We start from the raw sequence: 18249 nt of genomic DNA on the forward strand, positions 1-18249 counted from the left end.
TTAATAAAATTCTAATTCATTTAGTTGGAATTGAAACATAACTATTTAATAGACTCTCACAATACCTTATAATACTTTATAGTACTTGAAAGATGAAGGGATTTGTATCATAGTAAATGTTTTCCAAGTTTACCATAAGAATGGTTATCAATCTATGTTATGCCACAAGTATGATTATTCTATAGTGTTCATATTTTGTTCATTTTTGTTTGCATTTCTTTATTTTTCTATTATTCATGATTTTGATTCAATAGTATAACTGACTATTAATTTTTGTTTCACTATGTGTATCCTAGTCTGAAGAAGATCTGAGTCAAGACCGAAATGTAACCTTTGGGACTGTTATACTCCAAATAAATATAACTTGATGCTGAATTTTGAGTGCCAGATTTTTCTTCAAATTGATTTCAAGCTTTTGTATCATTTTTCTGCGCACCATACTGTGGACAATGGAGTGACATGTCTCATTATTGATTGCATATGTCTTGGACTGAGGAGAGGCTTCGGTTGGGCCACTCTGCCATAAAGGCCTGACTGGTGGAGGGCTGCAGTGATAGTTGACTTTGTGGAACTTTCTCCCATCTCCCTACTGCATTTCTGGAGCTCAGCCACAGTGATCTTGGGGTTCTTCTTTACCTCTCTCACCAAGGCTCTTCCCCCACGATTGCTCAGTTTTGGCTGGACTGCCAGGTCTAGGAAGACTTCTGGTGGTCCCAAACTTCTTCCATTTAATGATTATGGAGGCCACTGTGATCTTAGGAACCTTGAGTACTGCAGAAATTATGTTGTAATCGTGGCCAGATCTCTGCCTTGCCACAATTCTGTCTCTGAGCTTCTTGGCCAGTTCCTTTGACCTCATGAATCTCATTTGGTCTAACATGCACTGTGAGCTGTGGGGTCTTATATACACAGGTGTGTGCCTTTCCAAATCAAGTCCTATCGGTTTAATTAAACACAGCTGGACTCCAATGAAGGAGTAGAACCTTCTCAAGGAGGATCACAAGGAAATGGACAGCAATAGACTTAAATATGAGTGTCTGAGCAAAGGGTTTGAATGCTTATGACCATATGATATTTCAGTTTTTCTTTTTTATTAAATTTGCAAAAATTTCTACAATTGTTTTTTTTTTCAGTCAAGATGGGGTGCAAAGTGCACATTAATAAGAGGAAAAAATAACTTTTTTGAATTTTCCAAATGGCTGCAATGAAACAAAGAGTGAAACATTTAAAGGGGTCTGAATACTTTCTGTACCCACTGTAGGATCCTAATAAAAATACATTTAAGTTTGTATTGTAGGTGTAATGTGAAAATGTTCACGCGTTATAATGACTTTTTCACGTTACTGTCTGTTGACCTATAAGGTTAGTTTTCCAAAGCGAAAATACAGTGGCGGTATTTGCCTGAAGTATCTTTAGTGGCGATTTTTCCGTAATTTTTCAGCGTTGTCACTGCCAGTGTCATTTTTGGGAAATGTAAACTTTGAATAGCAAGTGGTTTCCAAGCACACACTGCCCAAAGAATGAACATACTAATTCTTTTAATTGCTTCCTAGCTATGGAAGCCTGAAACAGTTAAAAGAAGTTACAAAAGATGGAACATTTGCACAGCATGTCATTTTTACATTTCTGTGCATAATATTCAATGTTTGTAGAGTTTTTTTTATCCCTTTTTTCAGGTGAATCCAGGCAGAATGTGAAAATTCCCTTATATTACAGATGTTCCTCTTCAAAGTGCATTTGTCTGAAGTTCTTGTCTACATTCTTTGATATTGCAAGAAAAATCTCAACACATTCATCATTCAGCATTCGAATACATGAGTTATTTGTTGGAGTATGACAATAGTTGTTGTCTGCAGTAACACAAAAAAAACTGTACATGCAAATATACCCTAATAGTAAAAAAAAGTTCTCTCCTACTTGCATCTTAGCAATACACATAATTGATGTGCTTTGCTTCCAGGCATTGTAAACACTTGGTTCTAGTCATATGCATGGCTTGGTAAATAAGTCTTATTATTGGCCTGTACACATGAACCTTGTTCCCAAGGTATGTTTTTGGCATATCAAAGATGCAAAAGCTCATAAAGAACTAAAAAAGAAGTCAATCCATGAAGGCAATGTACAAAAAAACAGTAAATAAATAGCAGCAACCGTGGCAGGCCATCTGGACTTCATTAGTGTTACAAATGATCCCTAAGTCCATCATTAAAAAAAGACTAGCATTTCTTCTTAGAAACCTTTGTCTGGGAGATGAATAAGTAAGGAAGGCCAAATCTCTTTGACTTGAATGGCCAGTACTGAAGCTGCAGAGTGCACTCAGGAATCTCATATTGAGCATCGAAATAGGCAAACACGGTGTTGATGTGGGCAACAGCAAGACAAATAAAGATGTGCCTAAGAGGGAAAAAGCACAATGGTTATGGATTTTTAAACTCTATGTGAAGCGAAGAGTAGAATTTGTACATTGGTATGAGAATTACAACCTTCACAATTGTATGAATGTTCAGCAGCATCTACAAAATTCTATGAGGCTACCAATGCGCATGAGACATATAACCAGTTTTAATGGCCATCTAAAGTGTATATGGTAGACTAGACTTTAAATCAATAACTTTGCTATAGGGAAGCAAGGGTCAGACAGATTTAATTTTAAGGGCAGAGACAGACTGCCATATAACTCCTGCAAGGATCGCATCACATTGCACGGACTGGCCCGGCACCTCTCCTGACCCGAGCAAAACAGTGTGATGTATTTCTCTGCAGCTGTCAAGCTCAGGTCAGGAGAGCAGAAGCCAGTAGGAGGTTTACCATGCGGCCCTCACAAGAGTTATATGGCCGTCTGTCTGCGCCCTAACCTGTAATATCCTTTTGTTTCCTGGGAGAAGAGTAGTGCAAAAAATAGCATTAAAATTGAACGGCCTTGCTTTAACTGTTTTATGTGTAAGGTCCAGCTGTTTTGAAGGTTATAACGTGTCCAATAGACAGAAAAAGGTAGAGTAAAATTCTTAGTAATTCAAGTTCCCAGTAAAATATTGTGAGAAACAATGAGATGCCTTAACTCTTTCAAGATCTGTGCGATTTTGCTGTCCCCTTTAGGATTCCATCAAAACAGCCATATGAGGGCATGTTTTTCTGCAGGACGAGTTGTAGTTTTAAATGACTCAATTTGACCATATAATGTACTGAAAAATGGGAAAAACAATTCCAAGTTGGGTGAAATGGTCATAAAAGCGCCATAGTTTATTTTTTTTAGCATGTGTGTGTTTGCAGCGTTCATTGTGCGGTAAAAATGACCTGTCAATAGGATTGCCCAGGTTTACAAACGATGCCAAACTTTTAAGGTTTTTTTTATACTCTCCTCAACATTGAAATTACAACAGCAAGAAGAAAAGTCATGCAATTATGAAAATCACAGGATTGATAGACATGTTATTAATATGCAGATTATGAAAAAGTGGTTCTGCTCCCAGGATTATGGTGTTGCATAATGAATTATAGCTGGACCCCTCTAGTCTTCATTCCAGATACATTAACAACTCGGCATTACATTGATTTGGTAGTGGCAATTTCTCTGTGAGCAGTCTGCGTGGCAGAAATGTGCTACCAAAGCCTACAGTATCTCTGAACTCGTCTTCCACTGAACGCATTTCTGGGATGTCATTGACGACAATTGCAAAAGGAGCTGTCAGCGGCAGATCTTGATGATTTGTGTGACAAAGTGCATTTAGTGTGGCAGAATATTCCTCAGACAACCATTAATAACCTCATTGATCAAGTGCATGTATTTCTGCTTGTGGCGTGTTTTGAATTTTTCCCCCCATTTTTCAGCATTTGAATACCATTGACATGTCTATCGATCCTCTGATTTCCATAACTCCACGACTTTTTCTTCTTCCTGTTGAAACTTTAATGTTTAATTATTGATACCATATTGGGGTTCTTATGACATTTTAACGGTTTTTGCCAATGCTTAAAGGAGTTTTCCCACAAACAAAAGTTCATTTTAATCAGTCGATCTTGGAAAATAATAATTTGGATGTGTTTTAAAAAAAATGCCCCTCTCCTGAGATAATCTTATAAATGTTCCCCTGCTATGTGCTGTGTAATGACTGTTTGACAGTACAGGAACATGGTCTGATCATACCACAGCTCCTGGGCAGGGGAGGAAGGAAAAGAGTACACAGATATTACAGCAGAGGCTCACAGCTGATTCTTTCTGTGAGGTAAAAGATTTCCCTGCCTGTTTTTAACAATGTTTTACCTCAAAGAAAGAATTATTTTCGGTATGCTCTGTTTTGCTTCCCCTCCTGCCTAGGAGCTGTGGTATGATCAGACCGTGATCCTGTATGGTCAGACATGGCCATTAAACAGCAGGGGCACATTTATAAGATTATCTCAGCACAGGAACATTTTCTTGAAACACATCCAATTGTGGAAATTATTATTATTCCAAGATCTGTTGATAAAAAGAACTATAGATAGAAAATCCCTTTAATGAACAGGGGTATTTCAGGTTTTGAATTTCCATATTTTTGCTCCCCTTCTTCCCAGAGCCATAACTTTTTTATTTGTCAGTCAAAATGGCTATGTGAGGGCTTGTTTTTTGCAGATGCTTGTAGAAGAAGAGAGATCCAGCTTCAAGTAAAATCAGAATGCTTTATTTACAGCATATCCACTAAAAAATATATAGCATAGCTGCTGTGACATACTCTACCGGACTTAACAACTGAGTCTAAGAACACACGGCGTGTTCGAAACACGTCCAGTTTTCCTTCTTCTTGCACCTTTCCTCCAGTAAATCCAAGAGGGTATGTCACAGCAGCTGAGCTACATATTTTTAATGGATATAAATAAAGCATTCTGATTTAACTTGAAGCTGGATCTCTCCTCTTCTATAAGCATTTGCATTAGCGTCCGGCAGAGACACGATGCTGTGCTTCACTTCTCAAGTTCATAAAGATCCAACCAAGTGTGAGCTGAACAACTTTTTTTCTTTCTTCTTGTTTTTTGCAGGACAAGTTGTGTTGTACTTTTGAATGACACCATTGGTTTTAACATGTATTGGAAAACAGGTAAAAAATTCCAAGTGCTGTGAAAGTGCAAAAAAAGTGCAATTCCACAGTTGTTGTTTTTTTTTCTACTATGTTCTCTTAATGCAAAAACTGACCTCCAGGTCATTACGAGTTCAAAGACAGCAAACATATCTAGGTTCTTTTTTTATTTACGTGGTGAACAACACAAATTACAAAATTTGGTAGAAAAAAAAATGGCGCCATTTTCTGAGACCTGTAGCGTCTCCATTTTTTGCGATCTTGGGCTGGGTGAGGGCTTATTTTTTGTTCGCCGAGCTTATGTTTTTATTGATTCCATTTTGGTGTAGATACGATCTTTTGATCGCCCGTTATTGCATTTTATTGCAGTGTAGCGACGACCAAAAAACCTTAATTCTGGGGGTTTGATTTTTTTTTCTCATTACGCCATTTAGCGATCAGGTTAATTCCTTTTTTATATTGATAGATTAGGCAATTCTGAACTCGGCGATACCAAATATGCGTATATTTGATTTTTTTTATTGCTTTATTCTGAATGGGATGAAAGGGGGGTGATTTGAACATATATATATTTTTTTATATATATTTTTTAAAACATTGCTTTTTACTTTTTGCATGCTTCAATAGTCTCCATGGGAGACCTGATGCTGCAGTACTTTGATCGCCTGTGTGTAGCAGACATGCTCACTTGCCTTGAGCACCGACCACGAAGTGGCACTCATAGCAATCTGGCAATGACAACCATAGAGGTCTGCTGCAGACCTCTGGTTGTCATGCCAACCCATCGGTGACCCAAGATTGACAGCGGCATTTAACTAGTTAACAGCCATGGGTGGATCGCGATTCCACCCGCGGCTGTTGCGGGCACATGTCAGCTGTATAGATCAGCTGTCATGGGCCTGGAAAGGTGTGTGCTCTGGCATGGGCAAACTATTGTGCCCAATGTCAGAAAGGGGTTAAGGCTAATATGTATGGGGGCTTTAATCTGGTAGAGGAGCCAGGAAAAAGGCAGGCATGCATTCAAAAATTGCTGGACACATGGGTACTCAACTGATTAATGGTAACATTTCATGAACAATTTAAAATTGGAATGCTGGTTCTTCTTTGGATCTCTTTATGGCCAAGTGCTGATGTCCCAAGGTGCTACACTCACTTTTTAACTGTATCATCTAAGGGGAAAAAAACTGGGATCTTCCACTCTTTTGGATCCCTGCTGTTAGAGTAAGAACTTGATTGTCAAATGTAATTCAAACCACTAAAAAAATCACAGAGGAATAAAGATATTTATTGGTTGCCATATATAGGTGTACAGCAGTTAGGTTACATTTAAGTTTTTTACCTATTTTAATTTAGAATGCTACCAAAACTGCTAGAATTTCCATCTTTTATAACAAGTCCATATGAGCCTCACCTTCCTGCTGTCCCACAATAATAGACCTGTTGAGAAGTATCACAAAAAACCCTAGCTGGATATGGAAAGCCACAGAAAAAGGGTATATTTAACAAAATATTATCATTTTATTAATATTATAAATATATACAATTAAATCAATCCAGAGTAGCACTACCAAAAGCAGGTTACACGGCGATTTTGTGAACCAGAGTATAGCATTATTTATAACTCAAATACATTAATGAAGAAAATGAATACAATTATTATGTGTCGTGTATGATGTAGGAGCACACTAAATGCGAGGGAGTCACGATTGCCACGTTCCTAGTTAGTCCCATAAGGGGTCAAACTCCAAGTGGAGAGGGAACATGGATATAATGATTAATTCTTATAATAAAGTGCCACGGGGCATATTAGTACATATTAGTTAAACTAAGTATCAATAATTAAAGTGCAAGTGCCAGTGCTATAACTTACATGGTATTCCACAAAAAATAAACCCAGGCCTGCCGTCTATGCGCGTTTCGACCATCTTAGTCAGTTTAACTTATTTAACTTAGTTTAACTAATATGCACCGTGGCCACTCTCCACTTGGAGTTTGACTCCTTATGGGACTAACTAGGAACATGGCAATCGTGACTCCCTTGCATTTAGTGTGCTTCTACATCATACACAGCACATAATAATCTTATTCATTTTTTTCATTAATGTATTTGAGTTGTAAATAATGCTATACTCTGGTTCACAAAATCCCCATGTAACCTGCTTTTGGTAGTGCTACTCTGGATTGATGTAATTGTGTATATTTATAATATTAATAAATTGATAATATTTTGTTAAATATACTCTTGACCTTTTTTCTGTGGTTTTCCATACCCAGCTAGGGTTTTTGGGTGGTATTGATATTTTGAGTTTTGTCATTTCATATTTTTTTCTATATCCTTTTTGGGAAAAGTTGTGCTCTGTTGAGAAGCATGTATCTAGAGGACCCTATACCAATCAGATGGTTGTTAGCCGAACGATGCTCGGGCCAATCATTCATCCGACAGCCATCTCAGACGACTCTCGATTACATAGGAGTGCTCATTCAGCCAAGCACTCCAGTATTTTCTATGAGACAGGCGCCGGCTGACACGTCGACCAACCACTTATCTCTGGAAGAACAATGAAATCCACAGATTGAAGTTGGACATGCCAGATCGACATCTTCCCGACCATCAGTTGGCCGGCGTGATATAAGAGAGCACCTAAGCCAAGATAGCTGAGTCTAGATTTCCACGTAGTTCATGCTGGAAATATGACTTTCATTTTAGTACATGATTGGAGAAAACCAGATCAGTTCTTACCAGAAGCTGTGCAAGTAGCAAAAGTTAATCCTTTTCCAGAAATTACAGAAAAGGCGATCACTGAGCCAACAGGAAATAGCCACTAGCCACAGACAAAATGACACGAAGGTCAGATTAATAATTTCACGATCACTGCACCTGATGATGAAATATCAAGAGAATAATTTGGACAAATTTCATTGTTAATATACTTGATAAGATATGGATACAAGATGGTCAAGAATTACATTGTTAAATTCTAATTACTCTAAATTAGGCTAGTAAATTGGGACTGTATATGTTGTCCATCTCTTAGGATTTTCATGTTTTATTTGTCATAGAAAACTTGGTTATATACTTAAAGGGAACCTGTCACCAGTTTTATCATGTTTCAACTAAAACTATCACTTTCTTCATCGCCTTTTAAAGTTCTCCCGCCCTGTATAGTAATCCTGTCGGTTGGGTCCGAGAGGCATATATTCTGGGCTCTCCATGCCTCCTCCCGGCTGCTGCTTTCCGTCCTCCTGCTTTGATTGGCATGGATGATGCCTCCTGCACAGAGAAATTGCCGGCTCCCGCCTGCGCCCTATGCTCTGTCCTACTGCGAGCAGAGCTGACAACGTGAGTGTGCGTTCATCTTCTTTACTGCTCATGTACCCAAACTATTTTGCTGCCATTGCTATGCTCACTGAAGTTTTTGCCTTTGCCCACAGCAGGGCAGAGCATAGTGCGCAGGTGCAAGCTGGCAATTTCTCTGCGCAGGTGTGGGATTTTGTTCGGCCACGTGGATGATGCAGGAGGCATCATCCACGTCAATGAAAGCAGGAGGATGGCAAGCAGTAGCCGGTAGGAGGGATTAAGAGCCCAAAATGGACGCCTCTCGGACCCAACCGACATGATTAACATTCATCGTGGGAGAACCTTAAAAAGTTTTCGGGGAGTATACAGGGAGAGTCAGAGGGTTATATAACCGTTTATGGAATGCAGCACAGATGCTGAATAAGGTGATAGTAGTTAATCTCTGAAACGAAGGGGCAGAACTGCTTTATTATGCTTCTGTTTGGTTTTGCTCTCCTCAAGCAGTGTACAGGCTAGTAGAAAATCCATTACTTTTTTTTTTTGCAATCTCTAGGGTTTCATCACACAGACACCGTTTCAAATATCTTACATGTCAAGTGTTTTACAAAATAATTATAATAATAATATAGCAGTTATTCCTTCTAAAGTTGCACAATTGGATCAGCGGAAAACTTTTTTTTATTAATGGGGAAAGTGGAATACACAGCTATTAGACTCTTTAGGCAGCAGCTTATGTCCTGTGTGAACCAAGGAAATTTGCTGATAGAGAAGTGAGCAACCACAAAATATTTGCATTTATTGCAATTATTGAACATAAAATCATTGGTAACATTCACGTGCAGCACTTTAAAAGGAATTATGACTGCAAAATTTAACCCCCCCAAACTATTTCTATGCACAAAAGGCAACTCCAGCAATATATTTAAATGACCAGCCCAGTCCTCCATTACTGAGAAAGCAGATATGTAAATGAGATTGATATGTAAATGAAGCTGAAGTGCTTTTGGCATGTACAAGCTCTCCCTGCTTGACTGACGGCTCATTTGCCTGAAGTCACACATCAAAGACGCTGTCAATCAAGTAGGAGGAGGCAGGGAATAGAGCTGGAGTGACAGAGGCTCAGGTCTAAAGCATCATTTACTTTTCAATTCATACCCTGATTTCTAATTAATGTAGAAGCTGACTGGCCAGATATAAGTATTGCTTGCCTTTAATACAAAAAAAAGCTGAGAGGAAAAAAATAGAGCAAGGATAGAGTCTTATCTGGTTTGATCGGTTACAATCAGGCTTCCGTTCCCATCACTCAACTGAAACTGCTCTAACTAAAGTCACCAATGACCTACTAACTGCCAGGAGCAAGCGACACTACTCTGTCCTCCTTCTCCTGGACTTGTCTTCTGCCTTTGACACTGTTGACCACTCCCTTTTGCTACAAATCCTCTCATCCCTTGGCATCACAGACTTGGCCCTTTCCTGGATCTCGTCATATCTAACAGACCGAACATTCAGTGTCTCCCTCCCCCACACCACCTCCTCACTTCGCCCCTTGTCAGTCGGTGTTCCTCAAGGCTCTGTTCTAGGACCCCTACTCTTCTCCATCTACACTTTCGGCCTGGGACAGCTCATAGAATCCCACGGTATGCAGTACCATCTCTACGCTGACGACACGCAGATCTACCTCTCCGGACCTGACCTCTCCTCCTTGCTTACCAAAATCCCGCACTGTCTGTCTGCCATTTCAGCCTTCTTTTCTGCTCGCTTTCTACAACTGAACATGGACAAAACAGAATTCATCATCTTTCCCCCATCTCACTCTACCCCTCCACCAGACCTATCCATCAATGTCAATGGCTGCTCACTATCCCCAGTCCCACTCGCCCGGTGCCTCGGGGTGATCCTCGACTCTGCCTTCTCTTTCAAGCCACATATCCAAGCCCTTGCCTCCTCCTGTCGTCTCAAACTCAAAAATATTTCCCGGATCCGTGCTTTCCTTGACCGCAACACTGCAAAAACGCTAGTGCATGCCCTTATCATCTCCCGCCTCGACTACTGCAACCTCCTACTCTCTGGACTCCCCTCTAGCACCACTCCAATCCATCCTACACTCTGCTGCCCGACTAATCCACCTGTCCCCCCGCTATTCCCCAGCCTCTCCCCTGTGTCAAGCCCTTCACTGGCTTCCTATCGCCCAGAGACTCCAGTTCAAAACCCTCACACTGACATACAAAGCCATCCACAACCTGTCTCCTCCATACATCTGTGACATGGTCTCCCGGAACCTACCTACACGCGACCTCCGATCCTCCCAAGACCTCCTTCTCTACTCCCCTCTCATCTCTTCTTCCCATAACCGCATCCAAGACTTCTCCCGTGCTTCCCCCATACTCTGGAACTCTCTACCCCAACACATCAGACTTGCGCCTACCATAGAAACCTTCAAAAAAACCTGAAGACTCATCTCTTCCGACAAGCCTACAGCCTGCAGTGATCCTCAACCTACTGAACAGCCGCACAGCCAGCTCTTCCCTCTCCTAGTGTATCCTCACCCACCCCCTGCAGACTGTGAGCCCTCGCGGGCAGGGTCCTCCCTCCTTATGTACTCGTGTGCCTTGTTATCTGCTCATGTTTAATGTATTTGTCTATATTTGCCCCGTATTCACATGTAAAGTGCCATGGAATAAATGGCGCTATAAAAATGTATAATAATAATAATAATAATAATAATAATAATAATAAATATCCGAAATTGTATCAATATATGCTGACATTATCCAGGTCTGCTGCGGATCCACGGGCGATTTCGCCAATAGAACAAATGAGACATTTAAAGTCTGTGGTCCATAGCCGTGCTGCCATCTTGTGAAGACACGTCGGACCCCAGAAGTATTATTTAGCCGCATCATGTGCCTTCCCTATGAACTCTGACACATCAGACACTGTCATGTGACCTTTTTTGGCACCCTATTTCAGACCTCACCTCTATATAAACCGTGCAATACCCTGTACATATGGATATGGTTTTCCATTTCCTGAAGAAAAAGTGTGAAGCACGTAGAAAGTAAAATAAATCGTTATTTTATAATACTTCCAGCGTCCGACGTTTCTTCACAAGCTGGTAGTGCGGATATGTACCACAAACTTTCCATGTTTTATTTGGACTTGTATTTGAAAGAGCTACATGTACATACAAATAGTAGAGGGGTAAGATTCTTCTGCAGACAATTCCCTTTAAGTCAGTATTTATGAAAGGTATCTACTTTGTATTATTTGGACTACACATTCCTGAATACTGGAGATATGTTGTATAGAACGTGGACATAACAGTTATGTAAATGGGAAAATGTTCAGTTCTTGGCCTCCACAAAACACAGTTATATTTTGGGGAAATTTTGGGGATGGTGCCTACAATACTTACTTTCTTATTTCTTTTACCAGTAGATACAGTATATGAAAAGTTATACTGTTCAAGACATAAGCATTGATTGTAGGCTTTACAAGTGACATCAGCGTGCTAACGATGGCCACAACAAAGATGGCAGCACCAAATTCACTCCTATATACATAATACAAGAAATGTTATTCACATGAAAATATTATCTCATAAAATTGTAGACAGCGAATAAAACTGGATGTTTAACTGCCTCATGAAATCTGCATTTACCGTATGTCATAATCCCACTCAGGACAAAACCAAAGAATGTATCCTGAAAAAATGACATTGTTTTTTATTTTTATTTGACTAAATCGTGATTGAAATGTTCAATTTTTCACGAAAGTCATTGGAACATTTTCTGTGTTATGTAGAGCCTTATTAAACCTTGCTGTGTAAGATCAGCAGAGTCATCTCATTGGAAGAAGAGAGATTTAGGGGGGGTTAGACCAGATGACCCAGGAGGTCCCTTCCAACTCTACCATTCTATGATTCTATATATTGCTGAAGTCCTACATAAAAGACTCTGTATGTTCTCCCTCGTCTTTAGGAAAGGAGATAATACTCTAGCACTTTCTGAAGAATCTATTGATCTAAGGGTGGGTTCACAACACGTTTTATCCACTTGCCAGTGACTCCATCAAATGCCCAGAAAAACAGGATTCGGATGTTTACTATATAATATGATAACTGCAATATACCAAATGGATACATATTTTGATAGGAGTGCTTCTTTAAGATGCTGTTCATCATCACAGTCCCTACTGTACTGTCTTAACAAACATGTAAAAAAAAAAAATCTGCCTACAACATGGCCACGACCCATAGACATTTAAAAATATAAATAGCTATAACATTTAAAACAAACTTATATGTAATTATTACGAATAATGTCATATATGGGAGACTTTCTGTCATTGGATACCTTTTTTATCATTCTAAATAGTTCCAATATTATGTTCTGATGTCTTAATATATCTTTGCCCATGAAGAGGCAATTTGCATATTAATCTATCTTTGTAATGGTTGGAGCTCTAGTGATTAGTGATTTCCCTCTGTAGCAGCAATACATTATTTTACCACCAACCACTAATCATTGAGAATATATTAGGCATTAATAAAGTAGAATAGCGCAATACTACCTGCCTTTGATGAATCTTGGAAAGTAAGGCTGGGGAAGCCAGATGGAATAGCCAAGACAAATAACCCACAAGATAGAGATCTCATCCAGTAACTGTCCAAAGAAGCTCAACGTCATGTGGTAATACATGGAGAATAGACCTATTATTTAAGCAATATTATAAAGTTATCTAGTGTTACAACATTATCTCAAGTCCTATAATGGTTAAAACGGCAAAGTGCTTATAAAAACAAGCAACTTTACAAGCAACCTACTGTTAAAAATCTTCTCCGTCCCCAAAGAATGGAAAGATAGTTAATTCTACAGTTTACCACTAGTTGCTTAGGTATTGGCCACCCTGCAGTCTCAGAGTGGTTGATTATCCAGGTGAGGAGTGTGCAACATGAGAAGGCTCTATGCTTTACAGCCTTCATGTGCCATGCTGAAGCTGGCGAGATCACTGGGTCCTGCCATCTTCAGTCCCTCTGGGCTTCTCCCATGCTGCAGAGAGGACCTTTTACCAAATTTTTCATGCTGAAATGGACACAGGATGTAACAGTGACTGCAGAGCGGAATAAAACGTTTTTGTTTTTTTTCCCTTCATTGCGGATATATTGTTAATCAAATTATTTGGCATTTAATTAGCTAACTTTTTAGGGGTTGTAATGTTACACAGTTGAACTTAGCTGCACTGCCTCTTCCCCTACACTGATTCATGTAGGAGGGTAGACCAAAGATAAGGGATGTATCATTACATTTCACTCACTGAGAAAGATTCTCTAGGCCAGGGGTGTCAAACTGCATTCCTCGAGGGCTGCAAACAGGTCATGTTTTCAGGATTTCCTTGTACTGCACAGGTGATAATTTAATCACCAACTCATTATTTGTGTAAGTGATTAAATTATCACCTGTGCAGTCCAAGGAAATCCTGAAAACATGACCTGTTTGCAGCCCTCGAGGAATGCAGTTTGACAGCCCTGCTCTAAGCTATGGTGTGGGGTGTTCTTCTTTCCTTTTAGTGTTGCTGCCTGTATGATTGGTCAACATTATACAGGGAGAAGTACATGTCCCCCAGTGAAAACTATCTGATAACACCCCCTTAGACTTTTAAAAAATTTAACTCCTTAGGTGCCAAATACCTCCCCAACAGAGAAATGAAAGGAAAAAAAAAACATTTTATTCCGCTCTGCAGCCACTGTTACATCCAGTGTCCAGTGTAAAAAGAAAAAATTGGTGAAAAGTCCTCTTAATCATCTTGTGATTTTCCATTTTTACGCTTTTATTTTTTCCTCCCCTTATCCCAAGAGCCATAACTTTTTATTTTTTCGTCCCCAAAGTTGTATGAGGACTTATTCTATTGAGGGAGGAGTTGTACTTTTGATTGACGCCATCCATTTTATCATATGATGAGTTAGAAAATTATTAAAGTGCGTTGAAATTGCAAAAAAAAGTGCAATTCCACAATTGTTTTTTTTTTTTTTATTTACCATGTTCACTGGATGGTAAACCTGACCAGGCAATATGATTCCCCACGTCAGTACGAGTACGGAGATACCAAACATGTGTAGGTTTTTCAATTGTTTTATTTTTAATGGGTCAAAAGAGAGTGGTTTGAACTTTTGTGTGTTTTTACATTTTTAAAACTTTTTTTTAACTTTTCTACTTTATCTCAGTCTCCTTTAGAGACTTGAAGCTGCGATCGTCTGATCTATACACAGCAGGGATTCAGCACTGTTGTGTATAGCAGAAATCAAAATCTCTTGTGAACACCGGCCACAAGCCGGTGTTCGCAGGAGTATCGTAATGATAGGCAAAGGTTTTTTCAGCAGACCGATAGCTGTCATGACAACCCATCGGCACCCTGTGATCATGTGACTGGCACCGATGGGCAGAATGAATTATGCACTTTTGTCCGTCACCTGTTAAATCCAGCCATAAGGAATAGACCATCCTCAGCTGTTAAAGGCACATGATGACTGATTAGATTAGTCATCATGTGCAGGAAAGATGTGAGCTCAGCATGCGATCCCACTTCAAAGGCAGGAACACGGATTTTGATGTAAATATTATACAAAGGTTGTGAAAGGTCAAGTAAAAAAAATGTAAAAGAAAATCATGAATAAACATATTAAATTATAGTTAATTAGAAATTAGAATATTGTGTGATGAAAAAAGTAAGAATATGTATTTTGTACAAACCAATCATGATGAACATAATCCAGACTAGATGGACAGTCAAGCTTCGTCGACAGGCATATGGATGTAAGAGATACATCATAAGGGGCCCAACAAGAAGGAAAGCAATATTAGTAACCTGCAAGAAATTTAAAAAAATAAGAGTTTCATGTTTTGGACTGATCTAAAAAAAATGTTTACAACTGAGAGAATATAATAGCTATACATAAATAAAATGTAACAGTTATGAAAAATGATGATGATAAAACAGTTAAGAATATAATTGATTTACCAATGTTTATTTTTGCATTTCTTTGTGTATATCTCGATGCATATCACAATCAAATTTAAGGTAAGGCATAATTATTGCTTTAACGTTGTGCCTTTTGTATGATTTTATTTATTTTAATTTCAAATGAATTTGTCATTTTGATCACTTCTGCATTGCAAAAAGCAAATGAGTGCACTATTTGTGTTTACCTCCACTAAAACATGTCAAAGAACATAGAATGCAAGCATACATGAGGGTTGCCAGCCTTCTGTAAATTCTTAGACCTGTCTGCAAAAACAAGAGCTTTTTTCCCGGTGTCCATAATTTTTGTTTTTGAAGATTGTGAAGATTAATGCGATTGTAATTATAACCAGTTTAGGACAATTTAGTTAATTCATTATTAGGCCGCCAGTTGTCACTGCAACCATTGGCACATTGAAATTTCGCTAAATGGACACAATGACATGAATGAGGCAGCAATCACCCAGCCACCCTCCTATTATGCAGCAGTCGCTATTATCAGCAGCATGTAAACGATTCATTGAGCCGCTGCAAACACTTACTGCATGCAATTCAATTTGCTATACCTTTAATTCAATGCTGTAAAGGTACCGTTACACTAAACGATTCACCAACGATCACGATCAGCGATACGACCTAGCCGTGATCGTTGGTAAGTCGTTGTGTGGTCGCTGGAGAGCTGTCACACAGACAGGTCTCCAGTGACCAACGATGCCAAAGTCCCATCGTTGCCAGGGCCGCGCTTAGTAACCCAATATTTACTCTGGTTACCATTGTAAATGTAAAAAAAAAAAAAACAGTACATACTTACGTTCCGGTGTCTGTCACGTCCCCCGGCGTCAGCTTCCCGCACTGACTGTGGGGCCGGCCGTAAAGCAGAGCACAGCGGTGATGTCACCGCTGTGCTTTACGGCCGGCGCTCACACATAACGATTTCGTTAATGATATAGTTGCTACGTCACAAAAAGCAACGATATCATTCAACGATATCATTAAAGAAATCGTTATGTGTGACGGTACCTTTAGACAGAAGAAGTCCCAGGATTGTGATCTCGGGGTAAAGATACAATGTCACTGGTTAGTTAAGCGCCTGATTCATTTAGAGTGTGCCTCACCACAAATCTTACTTCAGTCATTGACATACGATTTGTAGCACTTTGATAAATCGAGACCAATGACTTTCCACAACCTAATGGAAAGCAGCACGTCCAGTGAGACGACAGTATATGGTTAGCCTTCTTTCAGCTAGCTAGTATGGTAGCAAAAACTTTTTTTTCTTGTGGTAGTCTGAGACATACTTCTTGTATATGATGGTTTTAGGCCAATGCTTTCTCCTTTCTCTTAGTAGCAATGTCCCGTTAGATTGGTTGCTGTGTAATAACACATGTCAGAGGCTCATCACTGAGTGTAGGCAGACCTCATTTCTACTGCAGCAAAGGCAGGGCTAAAGTACAGATTACTAAAATACCAGTTATGTTGTTTATTAGATAATGGAGCCTTTGTAAAGGTGTATTAAGGCTAATACGGGAAATAAGTATTTAGTCAGACACCAATTGTGCAAGTTCTCCCATTTAAAAAGATGAAAGAGGCCTGTAATTGACATCATAGGTAGACCACAACTATGAGAGTCAAAATGAGAAAACAAATCCAGAAAATCACCTTGTCTGATTTTGCAAAATGTATTTAGCAAATTATGGTGGAAAATAAGTACTTGGTCACCTAAAAACATGCAAGATTTCTGTCTCTCAAAGACCTGTAACTTCTTCTTTAAGAGGCTTCTCTGTCCTCTACTAAATACCTATAGTAATAGCACCTGTTTAAACTTGTTATCAGTATAAAAGTCACCTGTCCACAACCTCAAACAGTCACACTCCAAACTCCGCTATGGTGAAGACCAAAGAGCTGTCGAAGGACACCAGAAACAAAATTGTAGCCCTGCACCAGGCTGGAAAGACTAAATCTGGAATGGGCAAGCAGCTTGGTGTAATGAAATGATAATCATCTTTATTTATATAGCACCAACATATTCCGCAGCGCTTTACAGTTTAACAGATTCAAACACAACAGTTATAAGTAACAATGTTAACAATACAATAATTAAAGCAACACAAGACGACCCTGCTCGTGAGAGCTTACAATCTACAATGAGGTGGGGAAATACAAAGTACAGGTGTGTATTTACAATGATGTATTTACAATGATGGTCCAGCCATCTTCAGGGAGTGGGGGATAGATGGAAGTAGTGAATGGGCTACACACAAACAAAATAACTGATTAGGGAACATGATAGGCCGCTCTGAACAAATGTGTTTTGAGGGAGTGCCTAAAACTATGCAAATTGTGGATGGTCCTAATTTCTTGGGGTAGAGCATTCCAGAGGATTGGCGCAGCATGGGAGAAGTCTTGTAGTCGGGAGTGGGAGGTACGGATTTGTGCAGAGGTTAGTTGAAAGTCATTTGCAGAGCGAATAGGTTGGTTAGGCCGATAGACCGTAATGAGGGAGGAGATGTAAGGGGGTGCTGCACTGTGAAGAGCTTTGTGGGTGAGAACAAGTACTTTGAATTGTATCCTGTAATGAATGGGCAGCCAGTGTAATGGCTGGCAAAGAGCGGACGCGTTTGAGTAACGATTAGCGAGATAGACGACCCTGGCTGCTGCTTTAAGGATAGACTGGAGAGGGGAAAGTTGAGTGAGGGGGAGGCCAATTAATAGAGCGTTGCAGTAGTCCAGGCAGTAGTGGATCAGGGCGACAGTGAGGGTTTTTGTTGTTTCTATGATGAGAAAAGGGCGGATTCTAGAGATGTTCTTTAGGTGTAAGCGGCACGAGCGGGCAAGAGATTGTATATGGGATGTGAAGGAGAGATCGGAGTCAAACGTAACACC

The 18249-nt window shown here is 39.6% G+C and overlaps 1 protein-coding gene across 2 annotated transcripts in view; it reads right to left on the reverse strand.

Moving 5' to 3' along the window:
- Positions 1-235: 235 nt before the first annotated feature.
- ACER1 (alkaline ceramidase 1) overlaps positions 236-18249 on the reverse strand; it is a 32672-nt gene continuing 14658 nt past the window's right edge. The window contains exons 3-7 of one of the 2 annotated variants that reach the window (XM_069741606.1): positions 15099-15213; positions 12922-13060; positions 11765-11902; positions 7792-7929; positions 236-2394 (exon numbers count right to left, since the gene is read on the reverse strand). In XM_069741606.1, coding sequence (XP_069597707.1) covers positions 2217-2394; positions 7792-7929; positions 11765-11902; positions 12922-13060; positions 15099-15213 — 708 coding nt within the window. In that variant the 3' untranslated portion in view covers positions 236-2216. The remainder of the gene's footprint in view (positions 2395-7791; positions 7930-11764; positions 11903-12921; positions 13061-15098; positions 15214-18249) is intronic. The other variant, XM_069741598.1, reaches the window with a different exon arrangement.

This window comes from Ranitomeya imitator, chromosome 1 (assembly GCF_032444005.1).
Source record: "Ranitomeya imitator isolate aRanImi1 chromosome 1, aRanImi1.pri, whole genome shotgun sequence".
In the NCBI taxonomy this organism is placed as follows: domain Eukaryota; kingdom Metazoa; phylum Chordata; class Amphibia; order Anura; family Dendrobatidae; genus Ranitomeya; species Ranitomeya imitator.